The sequence below is a fragment of the Sapajus apella genome, unplaced genomic scaffold (genome assembly GCF_009761245.1).
Source record: "Sapajus apella isolate SASKATOON/1434 unplaced genomic scaffold, GSC_monkey_1.0 scaffold24, whole genome shotgun sequence".
Lineage (NCBI taxonomy): Eukaryota > Metazoa > Chordata > Mammalia > Primates > Cebidae > Sapajus > Sapajus apella.
The window spans coordinates 14,613,250-14,635,948 of record NW_022436964.1 but is presented as its reverse complement, the minus strand read 5'-3'; the positions used below and the strand labels follow the sequence as shown (position 1 = coordinate 14,635,948).

Sequence of the window (22,699 nt, the reverse complement as noted above, 5' to 3'; positions counted from 1 at the left end):
CTCGTTCTTTTCCTCTTTCCCTCACTAGAAATTAAGCTCCCAGGGATGCAACCTTGGCAGGTTCCTAAACTGCCACGCATCCAGTTTCTAGTAGTTTAGACATTCATTGTTAGTTGAATGAAGGAAGATCTATGCAGGCCTCCGTGTGCTTCCTCTTTAATGAGGGGGCTCACTAGCTGAAGGTGAGATGAACGTGAGCAGGGGGAAGCAGAACCACCCTCTTAATGAAGGCAGCGCATTCTAGCTCAGGGATTTCTAGAAACCTCGGGGGCGGAAGTTTAACCACAGAATTACGAGGCAGGGGTAAGAGAAGCAATGAGGGTGATCTGTGCAGTGTAGTCTTTTCACGAGTTTGAGAACGCCTAGCACGATGTCTTAACGAAGCGTCTGGCACAGAGCCATTTGGGAGGGTTTCTTTTTCGGGTTTTTGAGAAGGGGACCTGATTTGAAGCAACGGGGAAGTCGAAGAGCCAAGGACAGGCATGCCCAGGAGCTCTCCGGTGGACCCCTGGAAGGGGTGGGAGCAAGCAGAGCCTGACTTCGCCCCCGCCTTGGCAGCACTGGGCGCCCCAAGTGCCTCCCGCAGCAGCCTCCCGCCGCCACCTCCCATCACACATGACTGAGGCTTGGGAAGCAAAAAAGTGGCTTTCAAAATACTAAATGCAATTGACTTCTTTTCCTGAGTTAAAAAAAAACTGAAAAAAATGCCGAAATGTACAGATTAGAACTCCTGTTGCCACATTCCCCTAGGCTTCCACTTAGTCCCGCCAGCGTCTCCGCCCTCACTCTGCGCCTCGGATTGAGCAGCAGAGTACTGCAGGAGCATTGCCGGCGGGCCTGCTGACGCCGCCGGACCTGAACTGCGCAGGCGCGGCGCGGCACGGGATCACGGGTGCGAGCGCGCGGCAGCAGTTCGCGGCAGTTCGCGCGGGAGCCGGGCGCTTGGGCGCTTGGGCGCCTGGGCTGCGGGACCCGGGGAACGGAAGCCGCTGCGGGCCGCAGAGGAAGCCAGAATGGCGACTCCGAGCAGAAAGACCTCCACCGCAAGCCCCCAGGCTTCCAAAAGAGCTCTCCCAAGAGACCCTTCGGCAGAGGTCCCGAGCAAGAGGAAGAATTCGGCCCCGCAGTTGCCGCTGCTGCAGTCGTCCAGGCCCTTCGTGGAAGGCTCTATCGTCCGCATCTCGATGGAGAACTTCCTGTGAGTGGCCTGGAGGCCCCGCCGGGGCTGTGGAGGGGTGGGGGCCCGCAGGCCCGGGGGCGCCGGCTGCCCGGGGCGGTGTGTGTGTGTGTGTGTGTACCTGGCTTGTGGGTCTGGCTGTGAATTCGTGCTGGGGTTTCCTTAAGGATTTTTCTATGTAGGCTGTGGAGATTGACGTGTATGGTGTAGGCTATGTGTTCACTGTGTGATGTGGTTTTTAAATTTAGTCCGCTAACGTCTCCAAAGGCATCATGTAGAAGGTAGTGGTTGTGCTAGGGAGTACAACCACTTCCTAGTACTCGCTGTCCATAGGGTCACTGGTCTGTAATTCACAAAAGTATTGGTCCCTGGAACTTAAGAGGAGGCACAGTTAATTCGGAGTAATGGTGATGCTGTGGCAGATTCTCAGAGTAGGCATTTGCCAGAGAGGAGTAGATGAGACGGTAAAGGTTGTTCAGGATGGGAGGTTAGAGTGTACAAAAAAATTAAACCTTAGTGGCAATTGTTGGACCTCGCTACAAACCCTTGACCCCTCTAAATCCAGCTTTCTTCCCTGGTTCCTCCCTATCCGCTTCAGAAAACTAATTATAACTTTACAATTTAGTATATTTAAAATATATCATGTATTTGTCTAGCACCTTACAGTTCATTTGTTCAAGGTCGTCTTGTTTTTGTTTGTTTTTGAGACGGAGTGTCTCTCTATCCCCCAGGCTGGATTGCAGTGGCGCTGTCTCTGCTCACTGCAACTTCGCCTTCCGATTTCAAGTGATTCTCCTGCCTCAGCCTCCCGAGTAGCTGGGACTACAAGCGCGCGCCACCATGCCCGGCTAATTTTTTTGTTTTTAGTAGACACGGGCTTTCACCATGTTGGCCAGGCAGGTCTGGAACTCTTGACCTCAGGTGATATGCCCGCCTCGGCCTCCCAAAAGCGTGAGCCAACACGTCCGGCTGAAAGTCTTGGACTTGTTTATTCCAGTATGTGCAAGTTTAAACTTGCACATACTGGAATAAAGATAACAGAATTGAAATAACAATACTACTTTTTTTTCAAGCGCCTGTTGTGTGCCAGGTTCAGAACTAGGTGCTTTATTTACACAGTGCGCTCATTCTTTCTTCATAACAACTCCATCTTGATAATTTCCGTTGCCGAAAGAAGCTCAATAGGTTATTTTGCCCAGTTTTATAACAACGTATGTATCAGAATCCTTCAGAAAGGATGAAGTGGTTAATTTTGTCCGCAAATATGAGAAAGGGCTTTGTAAAGAAGATATGGAAGTCTCTGGTCTTGCTCTGTTGCCCATGCTGGAGTGCAATGGCATGATCAGGGCTCAGTGCAGCCTGGGACCTCCCATTCTCAAGTGATTCTCCTACCTCAGCCTTTCAAGTAGCTGGGGAGAACAGGCGCGTACCACACCTGGCTAATGTTTTTAAAAATTTTTTGTAGAGATAAGGTTTCACTATGTTGCTCAGGCTTTTCTCGAACTTCTGGGCTCAAGCATCTCACCTCGGCTTCCGAAAGTGCTGGGATTACAGGCATGAGCCACTGCACCCGCCTAAGAAGATAGGAAAGTCTTAAAAGAAGTGAAGAGTATTGAAGACAGAAGGAACTGTCTGAAATAGTTTGGTATATTTAGAAAGTGTCAGGTATTTTAGTATGGCAAGAATATAGGATGTGAGTGAATATGTGGACAGAGGGTAGGCAACCATTGAGGAGCCTGTACCTTTACTATGCTAAGAAGTTCCAGCATCATCCTGTAGGCAGCCGCGGTGTGTTTTCAACAGGGAATGACATGTGTTTTATGTTAATCTGGAAACACTGTGAAGGATGTTTAGAAAGTGTGCAAGATTGGAGGCAAGAAGATGATCAGAGTGTGAAGGAATGAGATTTGACAGTATCCAGCTACAGAAAAATTTTGAGGCAGGGAAAGGAAGGAATGCAGTGTTTTTCCCAAGTCTCTGCCCTAGCTAATTGGTCAGCTGCTATTCAGAAGAGGGAGTAGTTTGAGGAGAATATTAATAAATGCCTGTTAGATACTGTGGCTTTTGGGCACAAAGAGAGATGTTCTATAGGTAGTTTCCTTTGGCGCATCTAAGAGGGATGTTCTATAGGTAGAATGTGAGAGACTGGAGATTAGAGGAAAATGTGAACAGATGAGAGATTTGGAAGTCATGCATACCGGTGATTGATGAAGTTGCAGAACTGGTTATGATTGCCCATTAGGAATTGTAAATTGAAGGACTAGAAGACCATGTATAGAGTCTTGGGAGAATGCCTACTTTTAAGGGGGAGCTGAAGAAGAACTCAAAGTCAGAAGGAACTATTCAGGGAAGTAAGATGGAAACATTGGGAGACAGTTATCAAAGAAGCCAAGGAAAAAAATGTTTCAAAACTATCACCTGCTACATTGAAGTCAGATAATGGGACTGAAAAGAGCCCACTGCATTTAGCAATTGGGAAATCTTTGACCCTTTAATGAAGCACAGTGGAAGCAGAAAACTGCAGGTCATAGAAGAATGAATGAGGGTGAGAAAGTAAAACTTGGATGCAAAGAGAAGAAAGAAAAGGTAGCTGGATGTGTAGAGGCAGGTGAGATATTGTTTATTTTAATGAGTGGACTTGGAGTTTTAGGCATGAGGTAGAGAAAGGTAGGTTTAGAGAATTAGCAAGGAAATAGGGAGGGGTAGTCAGAGAATTTAAATAGCCTGGAAGAGAGTAGTGACTGAACCAAATCAAATGGAGTTGGGCATGGATGAAGAGACTTGAAGGCTGAAGGAATAACACATGCAAAGGCTTAAGAGAAAGAAGGATTTGTAGTAAAAAAATTGAAAGAAGTACATTAGAGGTAGAATTTAGAGGTCTGAGGACAGAATAGGGAAAGGAGATAAAAAGTGGAAAAAGATGAAACTTAACTGTGATGGGTTCTCCTTTTTCCTTAATTTTTCTTTTTTGACAAGTGACATCAGATTTGCAATTCTACCAACATTACTTAGTGGCTGATTGGATGATGGAGTGGTGGTTTGGGTAGAGTCAAAAGAGATGAAAGAACTAAAAATGATGCAAAACTAATGCCTAGGTTTCTGATTTGGGCAATGGAATGAATGACAATACCGTTCACTACGAGACCACAAGAGTGGTTTTGGATGGGAAAGATGGTGGATTTAGTTTTAAATGTGTTAAATTTAAAGTGACTGTTGTGAGACATCCAAATAGCGTTATTGAGGTGATTATTGCTTATTGAGGTCATCTGGACTGACTTTCAGCATGTAGATAGTATGCAAAGACTCAGAGAAAGAAGGAATCATGGAGGCCATAGAGAATACATGAAATACCTTGTAAAGTATATAGAATGATAAAAGGGTGGGTCTTTACCAGTTAGCTCTTTGAGAGGGAGCTCAGAGGAAAGGAAACACACAATAAGGGAATTCCCAATAAATACATCATAGAGTCAGAAGAGTGATTTTAAACAGTGCAGTCTTGATTTGGGTAAAGGCAAGAAAATTTTTTTTTTTAAATGCAGAGGCTTTGTTTTTGACAACTCTCCCTATTTATAATATCGAGGCGTATTTTATAGGCCAGAAACTATCATGCTGTTTCCTGTTACTGTTTTCTTAAATACCAGTTGCATCATTGTTTTAATATAACATTCACACAGAGATTTCACAACAGGAAATCCAAATGTTAAAAGAGTGGGGCTTCATGTGTTGAGAATAAGAAGTTCCATGTCAGGTAATTTCCTACATGTCTGAAGTTCCCAGGCTAGTTTTACTGTAACCATTATAAAGGGTTCTTTTGAGACCCAGCTGCTAGCAGAACAAAACATCTAAGAAGATAAAGTAGTAGATGCTGTGAAGAGGTGTGGGATTAGCAAACCTGCCAGAAAATACTTCTTTGCCACCTGTATTTATTTTTATTACCACCTGACATTTCAAAATCATTAATTTCTTAAAATATTAACATGTGGTTGGTTGTTTATATACTGAGCAGGTGAATAGCAGACTAAGCATTTATTGATGAGGAATTAGTTGACAGCTGCCTGAGAGCTAACTGAAATGCTATAGACAAAGGATATTAATTTAGGGTTCAAATTCAGAGTATTCAAAGGCAAGTTAGAAGAATGTCTGAGTGAGCGTTTGCTTCATATATTGTCATAACTGTCCCTAGCAACTAATAAAGAATAAATGCTAACTGTGTTTAGAGTGCTAGATAGCCTTCAACTTTTGTTTGTTCTGTTGGGTGGTGTCTTTCTATAATGCCTAGGCTGGCCTTGACCTCCTAGGCTCAAGTGGTCCTATGGCCTCAGCCTCCCACATACCACAGTACCTGCTTGAAAAATAAGTTTTAAAATTTAATAAAATGAAATCTTTGGGTTGATATATCTTCAGTTTTGTAATTTAAAATTTGCTTGAATTGTTTCAAATATGAAAATATGAATAACCATTAAGCATTTTAATTTAAAAGAAATATGAATGTAAAATTCACAGATTTAAGGTAAGCCATGGCCTCCCCTATAAAATTTGTTTTAAAGTTATTTTATTTGTATGGTGTCTTTGATATAGCATCCAGTGTTTTGTAATTATTAAAAAAGAACAAAGTATCAAACTTCATTTTTTTCAGCAGACTTTTGAAAAAAGTATATGAAATTATAGTGTTACTTTAGTTATGCATTACTGCCTTTTCAGTTTTTCTATTGGTAGATTTTCTGTCTAAAGTTGTTTATTAAAAACCTATAAAAATCATTAAATTTGTAAGTTAACTAGTTTTTAAAGGAATTTGAGGAAACTCATAGATAATGTAAAGCAAGGAAAAGTAGTTTTGTATCTCTCCTTAATAATTTCATCTCTTTATAATTCAGAACATATGATATTTGTGAAGTATCTCCTGGACCCCACTTGAATATGATCATTGGAGCCAATGGAACAGGGAAGTCGAGCATCGTGTGTGCCATTTGCCTTGGTTTAGCTGGGAAACCTGCTTTCATGGGACGAGCGGATAAGGTGAGTTAACATAAGTACTTTTTAAGAAAATTCAAAACTCCTAATTGCTTTTAGTAACATCACTTTCTACACCCCAGTTCCTTGGGTATAGCAAGCTTACAGTGCATGAATATGAAGAATAAATTTGCAGGTAGAGAAGCTGGAAGGAGATTTTCATTTCTAGAAGTATTTTGGACTATGATAATAGAAGATTCTCCAAGTCCCTTACACCTGAAATGCTAGAAATATGTAATATGTCTTTTTTTTTAAAAAAAAAAAAAAAATGCATTGATTGACTTGTGGAACAGTGAAGTAAAATTAGAAAAGGCAGAAACAAAACAAAAAACAAAACAAAACAACAACAACAACAACAACAAAAAGAAAAGGGAGAAACAAAATCCAGTCATATATTGCTTAATGATGGGGACATATTCTGAGAAAATGCATCATAAGACAATTTTGTCATTGTATGCACTCACAGAGAGTACTTACACAAACTTAGGTGGTATAGCCTATTGCTCTTAGACTACAACCCTTTAGAACATGTTACTGTAGTGAATACTGTTGACAATTGTAACACAGTGGCCTACATTGTACGTTTGTAAACATCTAAATATAGAAAAGGTACAGTAAAGATACAGTATGAAAAATAAAAATGGTATACCTGTATAGGGCACTTACTGTATTCATGAGAGCAGGGAAGGGAAAAGCACTGCCTGAACAATCCAGAGGGAGTCTTGAGAAAGGAGGAGGAGGAGGAGATGAGAAATGCAAAACATGAGATCATTAAAAATGACAAAATATTGGCTGGGTGTGGTGGCTTAGCCTGTAATCCCAGCACTTTGGGAGGCCAAGGTCAGGAGTTCCAGACCAGCCTGGCCAACATGGTGGTGAAACCCTGACTCTGCTAAAAATGCAAAAATTAGCCAGGCATGATGGCGGGCTCCTGTAATCCCAGCTACTTGGGAGGCTGAGGCAGGAGAATTTCTTGAACCTGGGAGACAGAGGTTGCAGTGAGCCAAGATCGCACTATTGCATTCCATCCTGGGTGACAAGAGCGAGACTGTCTCAAAAATAAATAAATAAAAATTATAAAATAAGATGGCAGAAATATGTACAGATATAATCACAATAATTATAAATGACCTAAATTCTCATTAAATGAAAAAGTCTGTAAACATATCTAAAGTGCTACAGAAAAGATGAGAGTAAAAGGGTGAAAAAAATACATGCCAGGCAAATATACAAAAGAAAGTAGGTGTAGCTGGATTAATACTAGGCTACTAAAACAGATGTTAGAGCAAAGAGTATTTTTAGAGATAGTAGTGGTCATTAAACACTGATGAAAGTTTCAGTTCACTAGACAATAATTCAGTTCTCAACTTAAATTCACATTATAATCTAGCTCCAAAATATGTAGGCAAAATCTGCAGAATGCTAACAAGCAGTTAATGTATCCATAATCATACTAGGAGAGCTATCAATAATCGGTCAGATAAAAAATCAGACTACAGAAGATTTTAATAGTGAAGGTAAGGTTGAACTAATGGACATATTTTAAAAAATGCATTCAACAACTGGAGAGTAGGCATTCTTTTCAAGCACAAGTGAACATTTCTAAAAGCTAATTGTATACTGAGTCATAAAGCAAGTATCAAAAAATGGATACAACATAGTCATATCCTGGAGACAATGCTATTAAGACAGAAATAATACAAAATTAAAATTTAATGGAGGATTACAAAATGAGAGCAAATACCTCTTAAAATTATAAATTATTTAAAGTGTGTGTGTGTGTGTGTGTGTGTGTGTGTGTTTAGTGCTATGTGGGAAACATTTATCAGATAGAATAGATACTTTTCTCTGTTAATAACTAGCTTTGTGACCTTGAACAATTATCTAGACTTCAGTTTTTCTTCATTTCAAAAATAAGAGAGTTGGAACAGATAGAATCCCAGGACCAACTCAGATTTTTATGAATATTGGTGTATAGTTTTTAAATTGTCAGATCATTTAATCCCTATCTCTTTGTAATGGTCTGTTGGATTGTACTCCAGGAACCGTACAGTAGGAGTGAATTGGCTATAACAACTTTTGCTAACTTTCTCATGTTTATTTTTGTCATGAAAACACATCTCCTCATCCTTGAGTGATAAGATTTTTAAGGGAGGCTGTGGAGTGTTAGCTGTTGTCATCACTGTCATTATCACTATTAAAAAGATTATTATTTGTGAGGTATATTTTCTACCTTTTTTAGTATTTATTACTTATTTATAGCCTAATTTAAGATCCAGTTTGATTTTTTTTAAAGACTCAGCCTTTGTTTTTGTGCTTAGACTCATAAGCATATAGAAACTAGCACAGATAAGTCTATTTTATCATGTAAATTTCATTTATATTGCTCCTTTTAAAACAAGGCTTGGTGGCAATTATATCATTAGCAGGATAGGTAATACTAGCATGGTTGTTAATATTTAACCTGCATGACTGTAGGAAGTCTTCAGTGGTAGTAAGAAGGTTTGAGTGCTTAGTGGTTATACTATAGGACCTGTTTTCCCACAGGCATTTTCTCTTCTCTGAGTGTTTAACATAGTGGCCAAGTACACAGGCTCTGAAACCAGATTTCCTGGGTTCAGATCCTTTTTCTGGCACTTACTAGGTTTGTGCATATGAGTTCAATAAATTGTAGCTGATATTATTATTGTTGTTATTCGTGGGAGGGAACAATGGAATAACCTGGGAGGGATACCTTAGAAAGTGACAATAGAGGACGTGCAAGTGGTAACTGAAAAAATCTTGATTTGACAAATAATAATAACTGCTAAATCTCTGATTGTTAACCTGGGAATGTCATTACACAGCTCACTTCTTCTTTTTATGTCTTAGGTTGGATTTTTTGTGAAGAGAGGATGTTCCAGAGGCATGGTTGAAATTGAATTGTAAGTGGTAAAAGTGCTGAAACTCCTTTTTCCTGTATAAATTCTTAGTTTATATTCATGCTTTCCTGATGATTAGAAAAGAGTATTAATATAGTATTATGGCATAAATATTGGAAAAAATATTTAAAGAATACTTAATCCAGATAAGTAAGGGGTTTTTAAAATGTATTTTCAAAAACTTAAATTGTAGGCCAGGTATGGTAGCTCACGCCTATAATCTGAGCACTTTGGGGACGTCAAGACGGGCAGATTGCCTGAGGTCAGGAGTCGGAGACCAACCTGGCCAACATGGGGAAACCTGTCTCTACTGAAAATACAAAAATTATCTGGGCTTGGTGGTGCAAGCCTGTAATCCCAGCTGCTGGAGAGTCTAGGCAGGAGAATTGCTGGAACCAGGAAGGCGAAGGTTGCAGTGAGCCAAGATGGCACCACTGCACTCCAGCCTAGGGAACAGAGCAAGACTCTGCCTTAAAAAAAAAAAAAAAAAAAAAACTCATGAGAATTTTATTTTTAAAAAATCATCAAGGAAATGATAAGTTTATAGCAGGTAATGAAATAGAACTATAGTACTGTTAAATAGTCATGGTAAAGTTACAACATTTTTCACAAATTTAAAGTACCTGGGGTTTTTTTTTGCTGATCTTCAAAGTAATACTTGTTTTTTAAAAATGCAAACAATGTAGAAGTGTATAATGTTGAAAATAAAAGCCTTCTTGCCGTCATTCCTAATTCTATAAATAACTACTGTTAATAGTTTGGTGAATCTCATGTATGACAAGAACTTGGTACTTCTGTCACCATTTTTTATTTTCTTCCTTATGACACCAATAATTCATTATTATTTTCCCTTGAGCATGGATATTCTCAATTGACCATTCCTGGCAGCTATTTCTGGTGGATTAGAGTTGATGTTATGATGAAACCAGTTGACCAGCCTTGGTGTATATAATTTTAATCTTTACACATAAATACACACATTGTTTAGGCGATTCTTAGAGACTGTTGCTTTTGGAATATTAGTGGAAAGTTGTGGTGTTTTTGAGCTGAAAAGCTTTTAAAGATTATCTGATATGAGATGAGGAAATGATCTTTTGTAAAAAATTACTAGAAAAGTTTTTATTTTTGTAGAGATGAGAAAGATACACATGGAAGTAAAAAGAAAATAAATTTTAAAATGCCCAACATATTAAAATATGATAGAATTTTGCTGAAGAATATAAAATCAATACCTGAAGAAATGGTGAAGCATGATATAGTTCTAAAATCATAAAGTTAATGTCATTATTAACATGTCAGACCAGGTGCAGTGGCTCATGCCTGTAATCCCAGCACTATGGGAGGCCAAGGCAAGTGATTGCTTGAGTTCAGCAGTTGGAGACCAGCCTGAGCAACATGGTAAAACTCCGTCTCTACCAAAAAATACAAAAATTAGCCAGGCATGGTGGTGCGCATCTGTAGCCCCCTCTACTCAGGAGGCTGAGGTGGGGGAATCACCTGAGTGACAGAGTGAGACTGTCTGCAAAAAAACAAAAACAGAAAAGTCAATCCTTTCTAAATTAATACATTTGATACCATTCCAATGAGAGTCTCAACAGGTAAGTTTGTAAGTTGATTCTAAACTTCATCTTGAAGAATAAATGAGCCAGAAAACTCAAGGAGATTTCGAAAAAGCACGGTTGTGAATAACATTTTTGTCTACCACATGTTGAAGTATACTGTAAGTTGTTGATGTAAAATAAAATAGTGTGATACTGGTATAGAAGGTGAGAGGAGCAGAATGGAGAAACCAGGAGCAGATCTAAAGGTACATGAGAACTTACTGTAAAAGCGTCAGTTTAAGTGTGGGATACTGTAAGAGGTAGGAAAAACCAAACTTGTTTTGCTACTCTCAAATTCAACACAGCACAGAACACTTCTGCACCAGATGTGTGAGTTTTTTTTCCCACACCATGCAATTCAGTTCAGTTCTGACACTAACCAAAATCAGTATAGGACCCATAGTTTAGAGGCTTAGTCACACAGGACTGCCCTCCACTTTATATGCTATTTCAAGTCTTAGGTTGTGCCCTGCACTTCTGACCAACCAGCTGTAAATTGAGGTTCCCAGGACCTCTTTCTTGGTTCAGTTATTTGCTAGGATGGTTCATGAAATTCAGGGAAACACTTATGTTTACCCATGTATTATAAATTGATAGTACAGAGGCAGATGATTAGGAAAATACAGGGTGAGGTCTGGAAGGGTCCAGAGTGCAGGAGCTTCTGTCCCCATGGATTTGGGGTGCACCACTTTCCCAGCATGTGGAGGTGTTCCTCAACCTGGGAGCTCTCTCAAACCCATGGTTGAGAGAATGTTATGGAGGCTTCGTCACATGGGTATGAGAAACTCAATCTCTAGTCCTGCTTTCCTTCCCAGAGCATGAGGGGCAGGTTGGTGGGGCTAAAGGTTCTAAGCTTCTTCATGGCTTTATCTTTTTGGTGACCAGCCCGCATCCAGGACCCCACCAAGAGTTGCCTCATTAGAAAAAGACACACTTGTCACCTAGGGAATTCCAAGGGATTGAGAGTTCTGTGTCAGAAATTGAGGATATAGACTAAATACGTATTTCTTTCTTTCTTTCTTTCTTTTTTTTTTTTAAGACCAAGTGTCGCTGTTGCCCAGGCTGGAGTGCAGTGTCGCTATGTCGGCTCACTGTAATCTCCATCTCCCAGGCTCAAGCAATTCTTCCGCCTCAGCCTCCCAAGTAGCTGGGATTACAGGTGCCCACCACTGCGCCCTGCTAATTTTTATATTTTTAGTAAAGATGGGGTTTTGCCATGTTGGCCAGGCTAGTCTCGAACTTCTGACCTCAAGTGATGCACCCTCCTTAGTCTTTCAAAGTGCTGGGATTACAGGCGTGAGCCACCATGCCCGGCCCACATATTTCTTATTACAGGTTGAATATTCCTTAAATGCAGTGCTTGGGACCAGAAGTATTTTGGATTTGAGTTTAGAATGTTTGCATTATACTTATCAGTTCAGCATCCCCAATCTGAAAATCTGAGTACAAAACACCTCAATGAGCATTACTATTGAGTGTCATGTTGGCATGAAAGAAGTTTTGGATTTTGGAGCATTTCAGATTTTTGGACTAGGGATACTCAACCTGTATATCACAGTATGATAGTATAAATTATTTCAATTGAGTGGAGGTCATCGTTAATTCTTTTAAAGATAAATTTAGAGCTTTACATAACACTCTACACATAAATAAAATTTAAGTGTATCAATGTTGAGCACTTTTTCCATGAAGGTTCACATTGCCTTGAGAGTACTAAATGGCCATGTATTCCTTGAGTAGAATGGTGGGTAGAATAATCTCTGGCGTATATTTACGTAGTCATTTTCCAGATATTTGTTGAGTACCTATATGTTGGGGTTATAGTACTCTTTCCTCATGGAATTTATAGTTGGTGGAATAAGGGGGGGACACTTAGATAAATAAACTATATATTATGTTAGGTTGTGATAAGTGCTACCTAGAAAAATAAAACCGGAAAGGAAAATAAGAGTGACAGAGTAGAGTTTTACAGTTCTAAATAGGCTGATCAGAAAAGATCTCACTGAGAAGATAGCATTTAAGCAAAGGCCAGAAGGAGGGAAGGTAATGAGCATGGAGATAATTGGGGGGATATTATTTCACGTATAGGGATCTGCAAATGCTAAGGCTCTGAAGTGGTACTCACAGTGACTGGATCGAATTGAAGGAGAATAGTAAAAGGTAAGCAGTGAAAATATCAGGGAGTCAAGGTGATTTTCAGTGTAAGGCTTGGCATTTATTTTGTATAAGCTGTGAAGCCACCAGGTTTTTAGCAGACGAATGATGTGATGTAAATTAAAAGTTTAACTAGATTGGGTTGCTGTATGGAAAGCAGACTTTAAGAGAGCAAAGACAAAAGCAAGAATGTCAGTTAAGTGACTACTAGAACAACCCTACGAGAGATGATAGTAGCTTATGATTTGCTTATGAATCATATGTAGGGTGTGGGAGAAGGAACAAGACATCAGGGAGTACTCTTAAGGTGTCTGGCTTGATTAAGGGTAGAGTATCCATTAAGTGAGGCAGACAGACCTACTGCAGAAGGTTTTGGGAGTAAGATTGATCAGTAGATCATTTTAGAGTAGATCATACATCATTGAACTAAGATGCCACCACTTGTATGATGTAGCATCCAATTAAAATTAAACTAGCACAGATAGTTTGAAATGTGCATCCCAATTTCAGAGGTGTTAATATGTTTTTTTTAAAAAGGTACTTTTCAGAATCAAACATGATGAAATTTGAGATGCCTAGTAGATATTTCGTCAGAGCTGGCCATAGTGGCTCATGCCTATAATCCCAGCACTTAGGGAGGCGGAGGCGGGAGGATTGCTTGAACTCAGGATTTTAACACACACACACAAACACACACGTGCCTGAATTTCAGATTTAACAGGCAGTTAGATAATAGATAAACCTGTGATTCTGGGAGCAGCCTGGGCTGAAGATAACACATTTGGGAAGTCATTACTATTATGATACGTTAAATCACCAATGAGTCAGAGATACATAAAGAAGAGTTCTAAGAACTTATCTGCTACAATGCACCTTTTAGAGATTGAGCATAGGGAAAACTAGGAAAGGAAACTGAGAGAATTAGCTAGTGAGCTGGAAGAATACAGTACAGTACCTGGAAACCAGTACTTGGAACAACTTCAGGAGTCAGTTGTCCATCATCTGTGTCTGATACTGGTGGTAAGTCAAGTAAATTGAGAACAAAGAGTTCATCATCAGTATTTATTGAGTTGGCCATATCATTTAAGTTGAAGAATTAATTAATTCTGTAATGTTTGCTCAATTTTGCATTCTTAGAATAACCCAGTTTGGTCATAGTTTTTTTGCTGCATTGCTAGATTGGTTTTCTAATATTTTATTTAGGATTTTTACATCTGTATTTTGTTTGTGAAAGATATTTGTGGTTTGAATGTTTGGTTAAACTTACTGCCAAAAATAATCTGATGGGTATTGTATGGTGTCTTGCAAAAAAAAAAAAAAAAAATCATCTGGCTCTTTTTTTTTTTTTTCTAACTAATTTCATTTTTTTTCTAACTACTGATTTCATTTATTTGTAGTAAATGGGTTGCTTATATTTTTCTATTTCTTCTTGGATCACTGATTATTTATATTTTATAAAGAATTCTCCCATTTTTCTTAGTTTTAAATTTTATTGACATGAACACCATCCTCTTATATGAGTTTTTAATATGTGTATTATATATGACAGTATTTGTCTTCTAAAAATTGATTTGTCAATTTTAGTAGTTTTTTTTCAATGAACTAACTTTTGCATTTGTTTTATATCATGATTTTCTGTTTCATTAATTTCTATTCTTACCTTGACTGATAATCATTTTTTGAAATGGATATTTATTGCACTAATTTTCAGTCTTTTGTTTACCCTAATGTGAACAGTTAAGGTTAAAAATGTCCCCCTTAGTATTGCCTTAGCTCTCTCTCTCCAATGTTAGTATATGGTATTTACTGTTTTTCAGTTCTGAGTATTTTCTTTATGAGCTTGTAATTAGAAGTTGTTTCTAATTCTAATGTAGTGATTTTCTTATTTTTTAGTATTAGTTTCCGCTTTGATTGTATTGCAGTTAAATATATAGAGTACTGGTATTATGTTACTAATCCTTTGAAATTTCTTTCTTTTTTGTAGTGAACTTTTGTAATTGTTCTTTCGCTGAAAGAATGAGTTTTCTCTTATAGATATCTGCTGTGTTCTGTATTTAGCCATTAGTTTAAGTTTATTAGTTACATTGTCAATCTTCTATATTTTTATTGATTTCAATTGTCAGATTGATTCCTTAATTACCGAGAAAGGTTGCAGTATTTCTCTATGCAGATTTGTTAATTATCCTTGTCCTGTCAATTTTTGCTTTATGTATTTCTAGGACATTATTAGTTGCATCTAAGATTCAAATTGTTTATCTTTCTGGTGATTTCAACTTTGTATTGTTAGTTACTGACCTTGATCTTTCTTTTGCCTTAAAGTCCGTTTAGTTGCCATTCATGTAGTTAGCATCTTTTTTTTTCCCCCTAGGATTTTTCTAGTTGTCTTTTTTCATTCATTTCATGTTTTTAATATCTTTTGTTATCTCATTTAAACTAGTATAGCTGTGTTATTTTTTTCTGTAGTCATTTAAGAAAAGCATATAATCAATTTACAAATATAATTTTATGTTCAAACTTATTTTTATTCTCTTATTCTCTGCTTTTTGTTTATCACACTCTTCAGCATTTCTTTTCTTGCTTGTTTTTGTCAGATATTTCTTTCATTTTTCCTTGTCGTCTTGCATTCTTTTGTTTTAGTGGTTACTGGAATTTTGGCAGGAATCCTTATTGAAGTCCAGACTGAATATTTGGACTATAGCACTAACAAAGTGCTATAACTTTGTTCTTAATAACTTCCCTGAACTTACATGCTTTTAAATTTCTATCTTTTTAAAACTCCTTAAGACATTATTATTAATAATATAATATAGTTATATTAATTATGTTGTCAGTGTTTGTTTAAAATTACCTCAGCTATTTCTGTTTGTTTTGCTTTTCATTCCTTCTTCCATTTCTGATTTTCTCTGTGGGATCACTTTCTGCCAAAAGGACATTCTTTAAAGTTTTCTTTTATGTGGGTTTTTTGTTGGAACACTTAGTTTTTAATTTGAAAATGATGTTATTTTTCTCTAAATCTTGAAAGATGTGTTTTGTGGATATAAAATTCTATATTGACAGGTCTCTTGTCGAATATTCAAAATATAATAGTTTAATGCCGTTGTTGTCTTCCTGTTTTGTTTTGGCAACAGGGTCTTAGCCTACAGGCAACTCACTACCATGCCCAGCTTTATTATTATTATTATTATTTTTTTTTATATGGAGAATGGAGTCTCACCATGTTACTCAGACAGGTCTTGAACTCCTGGGCTCAGGTGATCCTTCTACCTTGGCCTTCCAGAATACTGAGATTACAAGCAAGAGCCACCACATCTGGCCCCATTGTTGTCGTCTGATGTGAATCTGATCTAAGTTTATTTGATAGTAATCATTCTCTTTTTCTCAAGATGCTTATAAACTCATTTTGTTTTCTTTTTTTTTTTTTTTTTTTTTGAGCGTTTTAGTTTCATATATATTTAGGCATGGATTTATTTTTTATTTATTTTTGTTGGTATTTAATGAGACTCCTAAACCTGTGATATGTTGTCTTTCATCAGTTTTGCAAAGTTCTTATTTGCAAAGACCTCTTTAAATACTGCTGTTTACCCATTCTCTGTCTCCTGTCCTAGAATTCTTACTGGACATTTTAAGCTTTCTTAATCATCCAGATATCTTTCATATTTTACATTGTTATTTCTGCTAGTGTTCTTGATGCTTTGTTTTCTTGTGTGCATGTTTCTAGTGAGCTACTCTTCTCCTTTCAACTTTATCTGTGTTAATTCTTTGAAGATGACATAGATTCTGGCAGAGGAAATTACTAACTTCTGCCAGAGACTATTGAATCCTTTCAGTTCAGAATCACGGTGTATAGAATTCTCAGCTTATGGTGGTAGCAATGAAGTATTCCTAATTTACCCTTACACAGAGGGTATGTCCCTTAGGTATGGCTTTCAGTTGGAGTCTCCCTCTTTCATGGCTATGGGCTTTGTCTGTTTTTGTCCTCTACCAGCAGATCATGAAAATGAATTCTCAAGATCACCTGACTGGGCAAATCCCCTCAAGATGAAAGCCAGTTTTATTTTTCTACTCTGGGTTTCCACCTGTACTAGGATGTTAGCCAGAATTCCTTACTTTGATGCTAACAGATGAATTCATTTATTAAGATATTTTAATATTTTATTGTTTTTAGTTGTTTACAGCAGGAGGATCAATAGGGGTACTTTATTAGTCATTCTCCTGGAAATGAAAGTTTAAAATACTTCCTTTAAAGTTCTAATATCTTATTGTTTCAAGTGGCCTGATTACAATGTAATCTATGTATACAACATTTATAAGTTATTATTGTCATTTAGCGATTGGATACCAATAATTTATCTTTTTACCACATGCTGCTGAATCCCAGTGAAGAAGATGGATGAATAGATGGGAGGTGTGGAGCAGTGGTACTTCTAAAATCGAGAAATAAGTAAATACCCTTCTTTCAGATTCTGTATTGCTTATTGTTCATTTATATCCATGTGATATAATCCTCTGAATTCAGAGTAGAGGACATGGTGAGGAATCCATGGGCTACCTGTATGGGTAGTTTTGATTTCTGGACATGCCTAAGAGTCAGTTTTCATTCATACATTTTCTGAGCAGGGGGAGTTTCAAGGTTTAACTGCTCTACCCTTTAATATACCAACACATTTTGGATTGCAGTCAACACATGTAATTGAAGAATAGCATCATAATTAAAGGATAAACAACTCCAGATATGCGACTCCTCAAGTAGTGTTTGTGAATTAGTATTGACATTTGTTTTAATAGTTTAAATAATTTTGAATGTTGAGTAAGTAACTGATGTGGTCACTTATGGTATTACTTACAAAATGCCAAGGTTTTCTTGGGAGGGGCCAAAATATCAAAAGGAATAAAAATTATAATAATAATCTATCTGGCACCTTTGGTGCAAGACAATTTTGGAAATTTTATCTCAAAGCTAATGTATGTATTTTGAATATAAAGATTCTTAAATTATTTTTTAATTAGGTTCAGGGCTTCTGGAAATCTTGTAATCACCCGTGAGATTGATGTGGCAAAAAATCAGTCCTTTTGGTTCATCAACAAAAAATCTACCACACAGAAAGTAGTGGAAGAGCAAGTTGCAGCCTTAAATATTCAAGTGGGGAATCTTTGCCAGTTTCTACCTCAGGTATGAGAGAGAGAAATGCAAAGATGGGAAAATTTTGTATATAGTGTTTCCTTTTTATGCCGTAGAAGGGCTATCTTAATGACTAAATTGAACATAGCACTCTTACATTTCTTTGTGAAGGTAGCATTTCATCACTTAGAGTATAACATTAATAATTTGTAGTAATTTGGAAAATTTCAATTAGTAAAAAAGTCTAAATTAGAGTATTTTGAAATAAACTTGTATTATTTTTAAGTTCAGAGAGTAGCTTAGCTATGTGCTTTTATTTGTAGACCCTTGAAATGTTGTTAATAAACAGCTTTTTAGTCAATGTATTTGTTTGTGTAAAATATTGGATACACTAAAACTCTTATAAGTATACCTTCTAAAATCTTGGTATACTTTGTTTATTAAAAATAAAAATGCTGACAATGTATGTTGAAGTCATCTTACCTCTTAAATTTGACTTTCAATGCTGTCTAGTGACTATTAATTAATTTCTTTTTGTTCAGAAACATGGTAATGATTTCATAATGTGCAAATTAAATAAAACTTAAACATTTTAAAGCTTTTATTTAACACTCATCAGCCGATGTCAGATTATCTCCAGAAGCAGATGTTTGAAATTGCCTTTTTTTTCTTTTTAAACCCTCTAACATTTCAACTGATACGTAATAGGCTGTGATCATTTTCATATTGGGACTATGTGTTCTTTTATTCCCAAATTTTTATTACACGTACATAAACATTTCAACCTTGAAATACTGGCATAGAAAATTTTTAAAGATGATCAAAAAGATAACAATTTATAGTGTAAGTTTATCTTCATTATCCTAAAGAATAAGGTTCAAGAGGTTTATATATCAAAGGTTTTGTTAAATGAGTTTTACCTTAACAAGTGTAAGCATTGAGTGAAATACATTTTTAAGATATTTGTAGATAAATGATAGTTGCTGATATTTAATTTTTGTGCTCTAGGACAAAGTTGGAGAATTTGCTAAACTCAGCAAAATTGAACTACTTGAAGCCACTGAAAAGTCCATTGGTCCCCCAGAAATGCACAGATATCACTGTGAACTGAAAAACTTCAGGGAAAAAGAAAAACAGCTTGAGGTACTTTAAAATAGGCAACTCATTTGTATTGTTTCTTACTGATTTCTGTATCTCAAAATGTGAGAGAGTGAATAGTAGTATTTATTCATTGAGTAAATTTATATTTGTGATTTTTGTTTTTTACCTAAGGATTGTACTGCTAATATCATTGGTTAAAGTGACAGAGTGAGAATGGATCTGATAATGTGAAGTTTAAAAAGGTTGACTATTTCAACAAATACATACTGTTAATTGAATTATTTATTTATTTATTTTTTCCCCAGCAATGGCTACAACAATGTCAATTGAATTTTTAAGGAACCAATAATAGTATTATAAAAAAAAATTTTATCTCAGGAAGTTCCAGTGTTCTTTCATTCATTCATTATCTACATAGTGCCTGGCACAAACACCTGCTACGTTACGAACACTGAACACATTGCAAGAGAATGTAGACTTTGCAAGAGAATTATACATTTAATTGGAATGTTGTTGGTTATTTTCACCTTTAATAAACAAAAATATACTTTTATAGCATATCCTTTGTAAAGGTATTTTATTTAATGGATCTTTTTTCTGTATCCCAGCAACTAAAGTAAGTACAGTAAATTTTCATAATAAATCTTTTAATCTGGATTTTGTGGTTCAGAACTCCAATCCCAGCACAGTCGCTTGAGTCCAGGAGTTCAAGACTAGCCTGGGCAACATAGGGAGACCCTGTCTCTACAAAAAAATAAATAACAAAAATTAGCCGGGCATGGTGGTGCATGCCTGTACTTCTGGCACTTGGGAGACTGAGGTGAAAGGATTGCTTGGGCCAAGGAGGTCAAGGAGCTGCAGTGAGCTATGATTGTACCACTGTATTCCAGCCTGGGTAACAGAGTGAGACCCTGTCTCAAAAAAAGGGAAATCTGGCCGGGGGTTGTGGCCTACGCCTGAAATCCCAGCACTTTAGGAAGCCTAGGCAGATGGATCACCTGAGGTCAGGAGTTCCAAACCAGCCTGGCCAACATGGTGAAACCCTGTCTCTACTAAAAACACAAAAATTAGCCGGGCATGGTGGTGAGCACCTGTAATCCCAGCTACTTGGGAGGCTGAGGCAGAAGAATCACTTGAACCTGGGAGGCGGAGGTTGCAGTGAGCCGAGATCTTGGCATTTCACTCCAGCCTGGGCAACAAGAGTGAAACTCTGTCTCAAAAAAAAAAAATTATAAATAAATATAATTTATTTATTTAAAATTTTTAGGTTCAGGGGTACATGTGCAGGTTTGTTACAAAGGTATGTTGTGTCATAGGGATTTGGTGTGTCACCCAGGTAGTAAGCATAGAAATCTTGGAACCAATTGCTTTTTCTATACTTAATAATATGTATTTACTGTAATTAAATGTTATTATTTTACCTTTGTCCACCAGACAGGGAAGAGAATGTTGTTGTTATTCAAAGTGAATAATCAAAGGAGTTGTTATGAGCTTTTTATAATTATTTTATCCTACTTCAGATATTGTGTTCTTTTATCAGAATGTTGTTGTTATACCTATTCAACGTGAATAATCAAAGGAGTTGTTCTGAGCGTTTTATAATTATTTTATCCTAATTCAGATATTGTGTTATCTTTCTCTACATCAAACAATCTAATACTTTCACTTGAAACACTTACCTGCACTCTCGACCATCCTCTGAAAGAAAACAAGCATGCAAGCATATATTCTACTAGGTTTTGAGTACATCTTTGTATTTATTAATTCACAACATAAAGGCTAATTCTTAGCTTTCTTTCATCTAGTTTCTAAGACCTTTCAGTCATGAGTGTTTGTTTAACATAGTAATCCTAGTAATACTACTTTTCATTTGTGTATCACTTTTACAAAGCTTTCGTTTAGCTTTCATGTGTATTAAGTGAATTGCTTCTACTCTTCAAGTGAATGGAGCAGATAACGTCTCTTATCTTTGGACAAGAAGAGCTTGGACTCAGATATGGCAGGGCTTCTTTACAGTTAGTATTAATAAATTGTAGACTCTAGAGCAGAACTTGGATGTGAATGTTACTTTTACACAGGATTTGGGGTTTTTTTGAGACAGGGTTTCATGGTTGCCCAGGCTGGAGTGTACATAGTTCTTAAGAACTGTGAATTCTTTATTGTGAAATTTTGCTGTCATTGTTTATTTTTCATTGTTAAAAGATTTGACCTGTTGTCTTTTTTCAGTTAAACTGATTGTTCAACATGTTTTTATTGTAGACCTCATGCAAAGAGAAAACTGAATATCTACAGAAAATGGTTCAGAGGAATGAAAGATATAAACAAGATGTGGAGAGGTTCTACGAACGGAAGCGACATTTAGATTTGATTGAGATGCTTGAAGCAAAAAGGCCATGGGTGGTAAGTCATAATTTTTAGAGGCAAAATAGATATTTCTTTAAGTAGCAGAGTAATTGCAATGAAAGCATTAATTATTGTGTATTCAAATTAGGTGCTTCTTTTTCATTTTTGGCTTTATATGTTATATATAATAAAATTCATACGTCTTTTTTTTTTGAAACGGTATCTTGCTCTGTCACCCAGGCTGGAGTACAATAGTGCCATCTTGGCTCACTGCAACCTCTGCCTCCCAGGTTCAAGTGATTCTCCTGCCTCAGCCTCCCAGTAGTTGGTATTATAGGTGTGTGCCACCATGTCTACTTTTACTTTTGTATTTTTAGTCAAGATGGGGTGACACCATGTGGGTCAGGCTGGTCTCGAACTCGTGACCTCAGGTGATCTGCCCACCTCTGCCTCCCAAAGTGCTGGGATTATAGGCATTAGCCACCACATCAGACTATCTTTTACTAGTTTATTACATTAGCTGTGTGCTAGTATTACTGTATAATAATTAATAATTAACGCAGTGCTTTTCTTTCAGATTTTAGTCCTCAACAGATAGTTCTTTAATTGTTTTTTGAAGATGTTAATGATCAGAAAATTAAATGTCTGAGTGTCCTCAGTCATGTCACTAAGAATTTATTTGGGGTTTGCCACTAGTATCAGCCTCAGTTTCAGATGTAGCTGATGTGTCTTAACTATAGTCTTCTACTCACATGTTTTATAATTTTCCTGAGGCTAATCTGTAGTCAATCTGTGATGTTATTTTCTAATTTAAGACTATAGTTCAGATTAAAGATTCACTTCTCTCATTGCATTACTTTATAATAGGTAGAACAAGATAGGTAAGAAAGTTTTGTAGTGTTTGTTCCAAAGTTAGAATGAAAATAATTGTTACAGCTTGAAGTGGCTATATTTGTGGCATTCTTGTTTTGTCTTCCCTGCTTCTCTCTACCCTGTTCCATCATTTCATGATTCTTAAATTTTCCTTTCTTCAGCTTTTCTAACTTTCATTTTTTCTATGTCCATTATTACTGCTTCACTTACTTTGTCTTTTGATTTTTCCTATTTTTTTCTAAGATTGATGTGCCTTTTTTCATTTTTCTTCTTTTTGATTTACTCATGTTTATTCATTTTTTCTTTTCTTACCATCTTCCCATTCACTCTTATTATATGTTGTCTTAGTGTGCCACTTAATTTTTGTTTAGCAAATACTCCTGTGACACGACAGACATCA

The 22,699-nt window shown here is 36.9% G+C and overlaps 1 protein-coding gene across 3 annotated transcripts in view; it reads left to right on the top strand.

The window, feature by feature from the left end:
- Positions 1 to 905: 905 nt before the first annotated feature.
- The window catches only part of SMC5 (structural maintenance of chromosomes 5), an 89,709-nt gene continuing 67,915 nt past the window's right edge, over positions 906 to 22,699 (top strand). For all 3 annotated transcript variants that reach the window (XM_032290930.1, XM_032290929.1, XM_032290928.1), the window contains exons 1-6: positions 906 to 1,198; positions 6,052 to 6,193; positions 9,059 to 9,111; positions 17,871 to 18,033; positions 18,991 to 19,125; positions 21,343 to 21,483. In XM_032290930.1, coding sequence (XP_032146821.1) covers positions 1,014 to 1,198; positions 6,052 to 6,193; positions 9,059 to 9,111; positions 17,871 to 18,033; positions 18,991 to 19,125; positions 21,343 to 21,483 — 819 coding nt within the window. In that variant the 5' untranslated portion in view covers positions 906 to 1,013. The remainder of the gene's footprint in view (positions 1,199 to 6,051; positions 6,194 to 9,058; positions 9,112 to 17,870; positions 18,034 to 18,990; positions 19,126 to 21,342; positions 21,484 to 22,699) is intronic.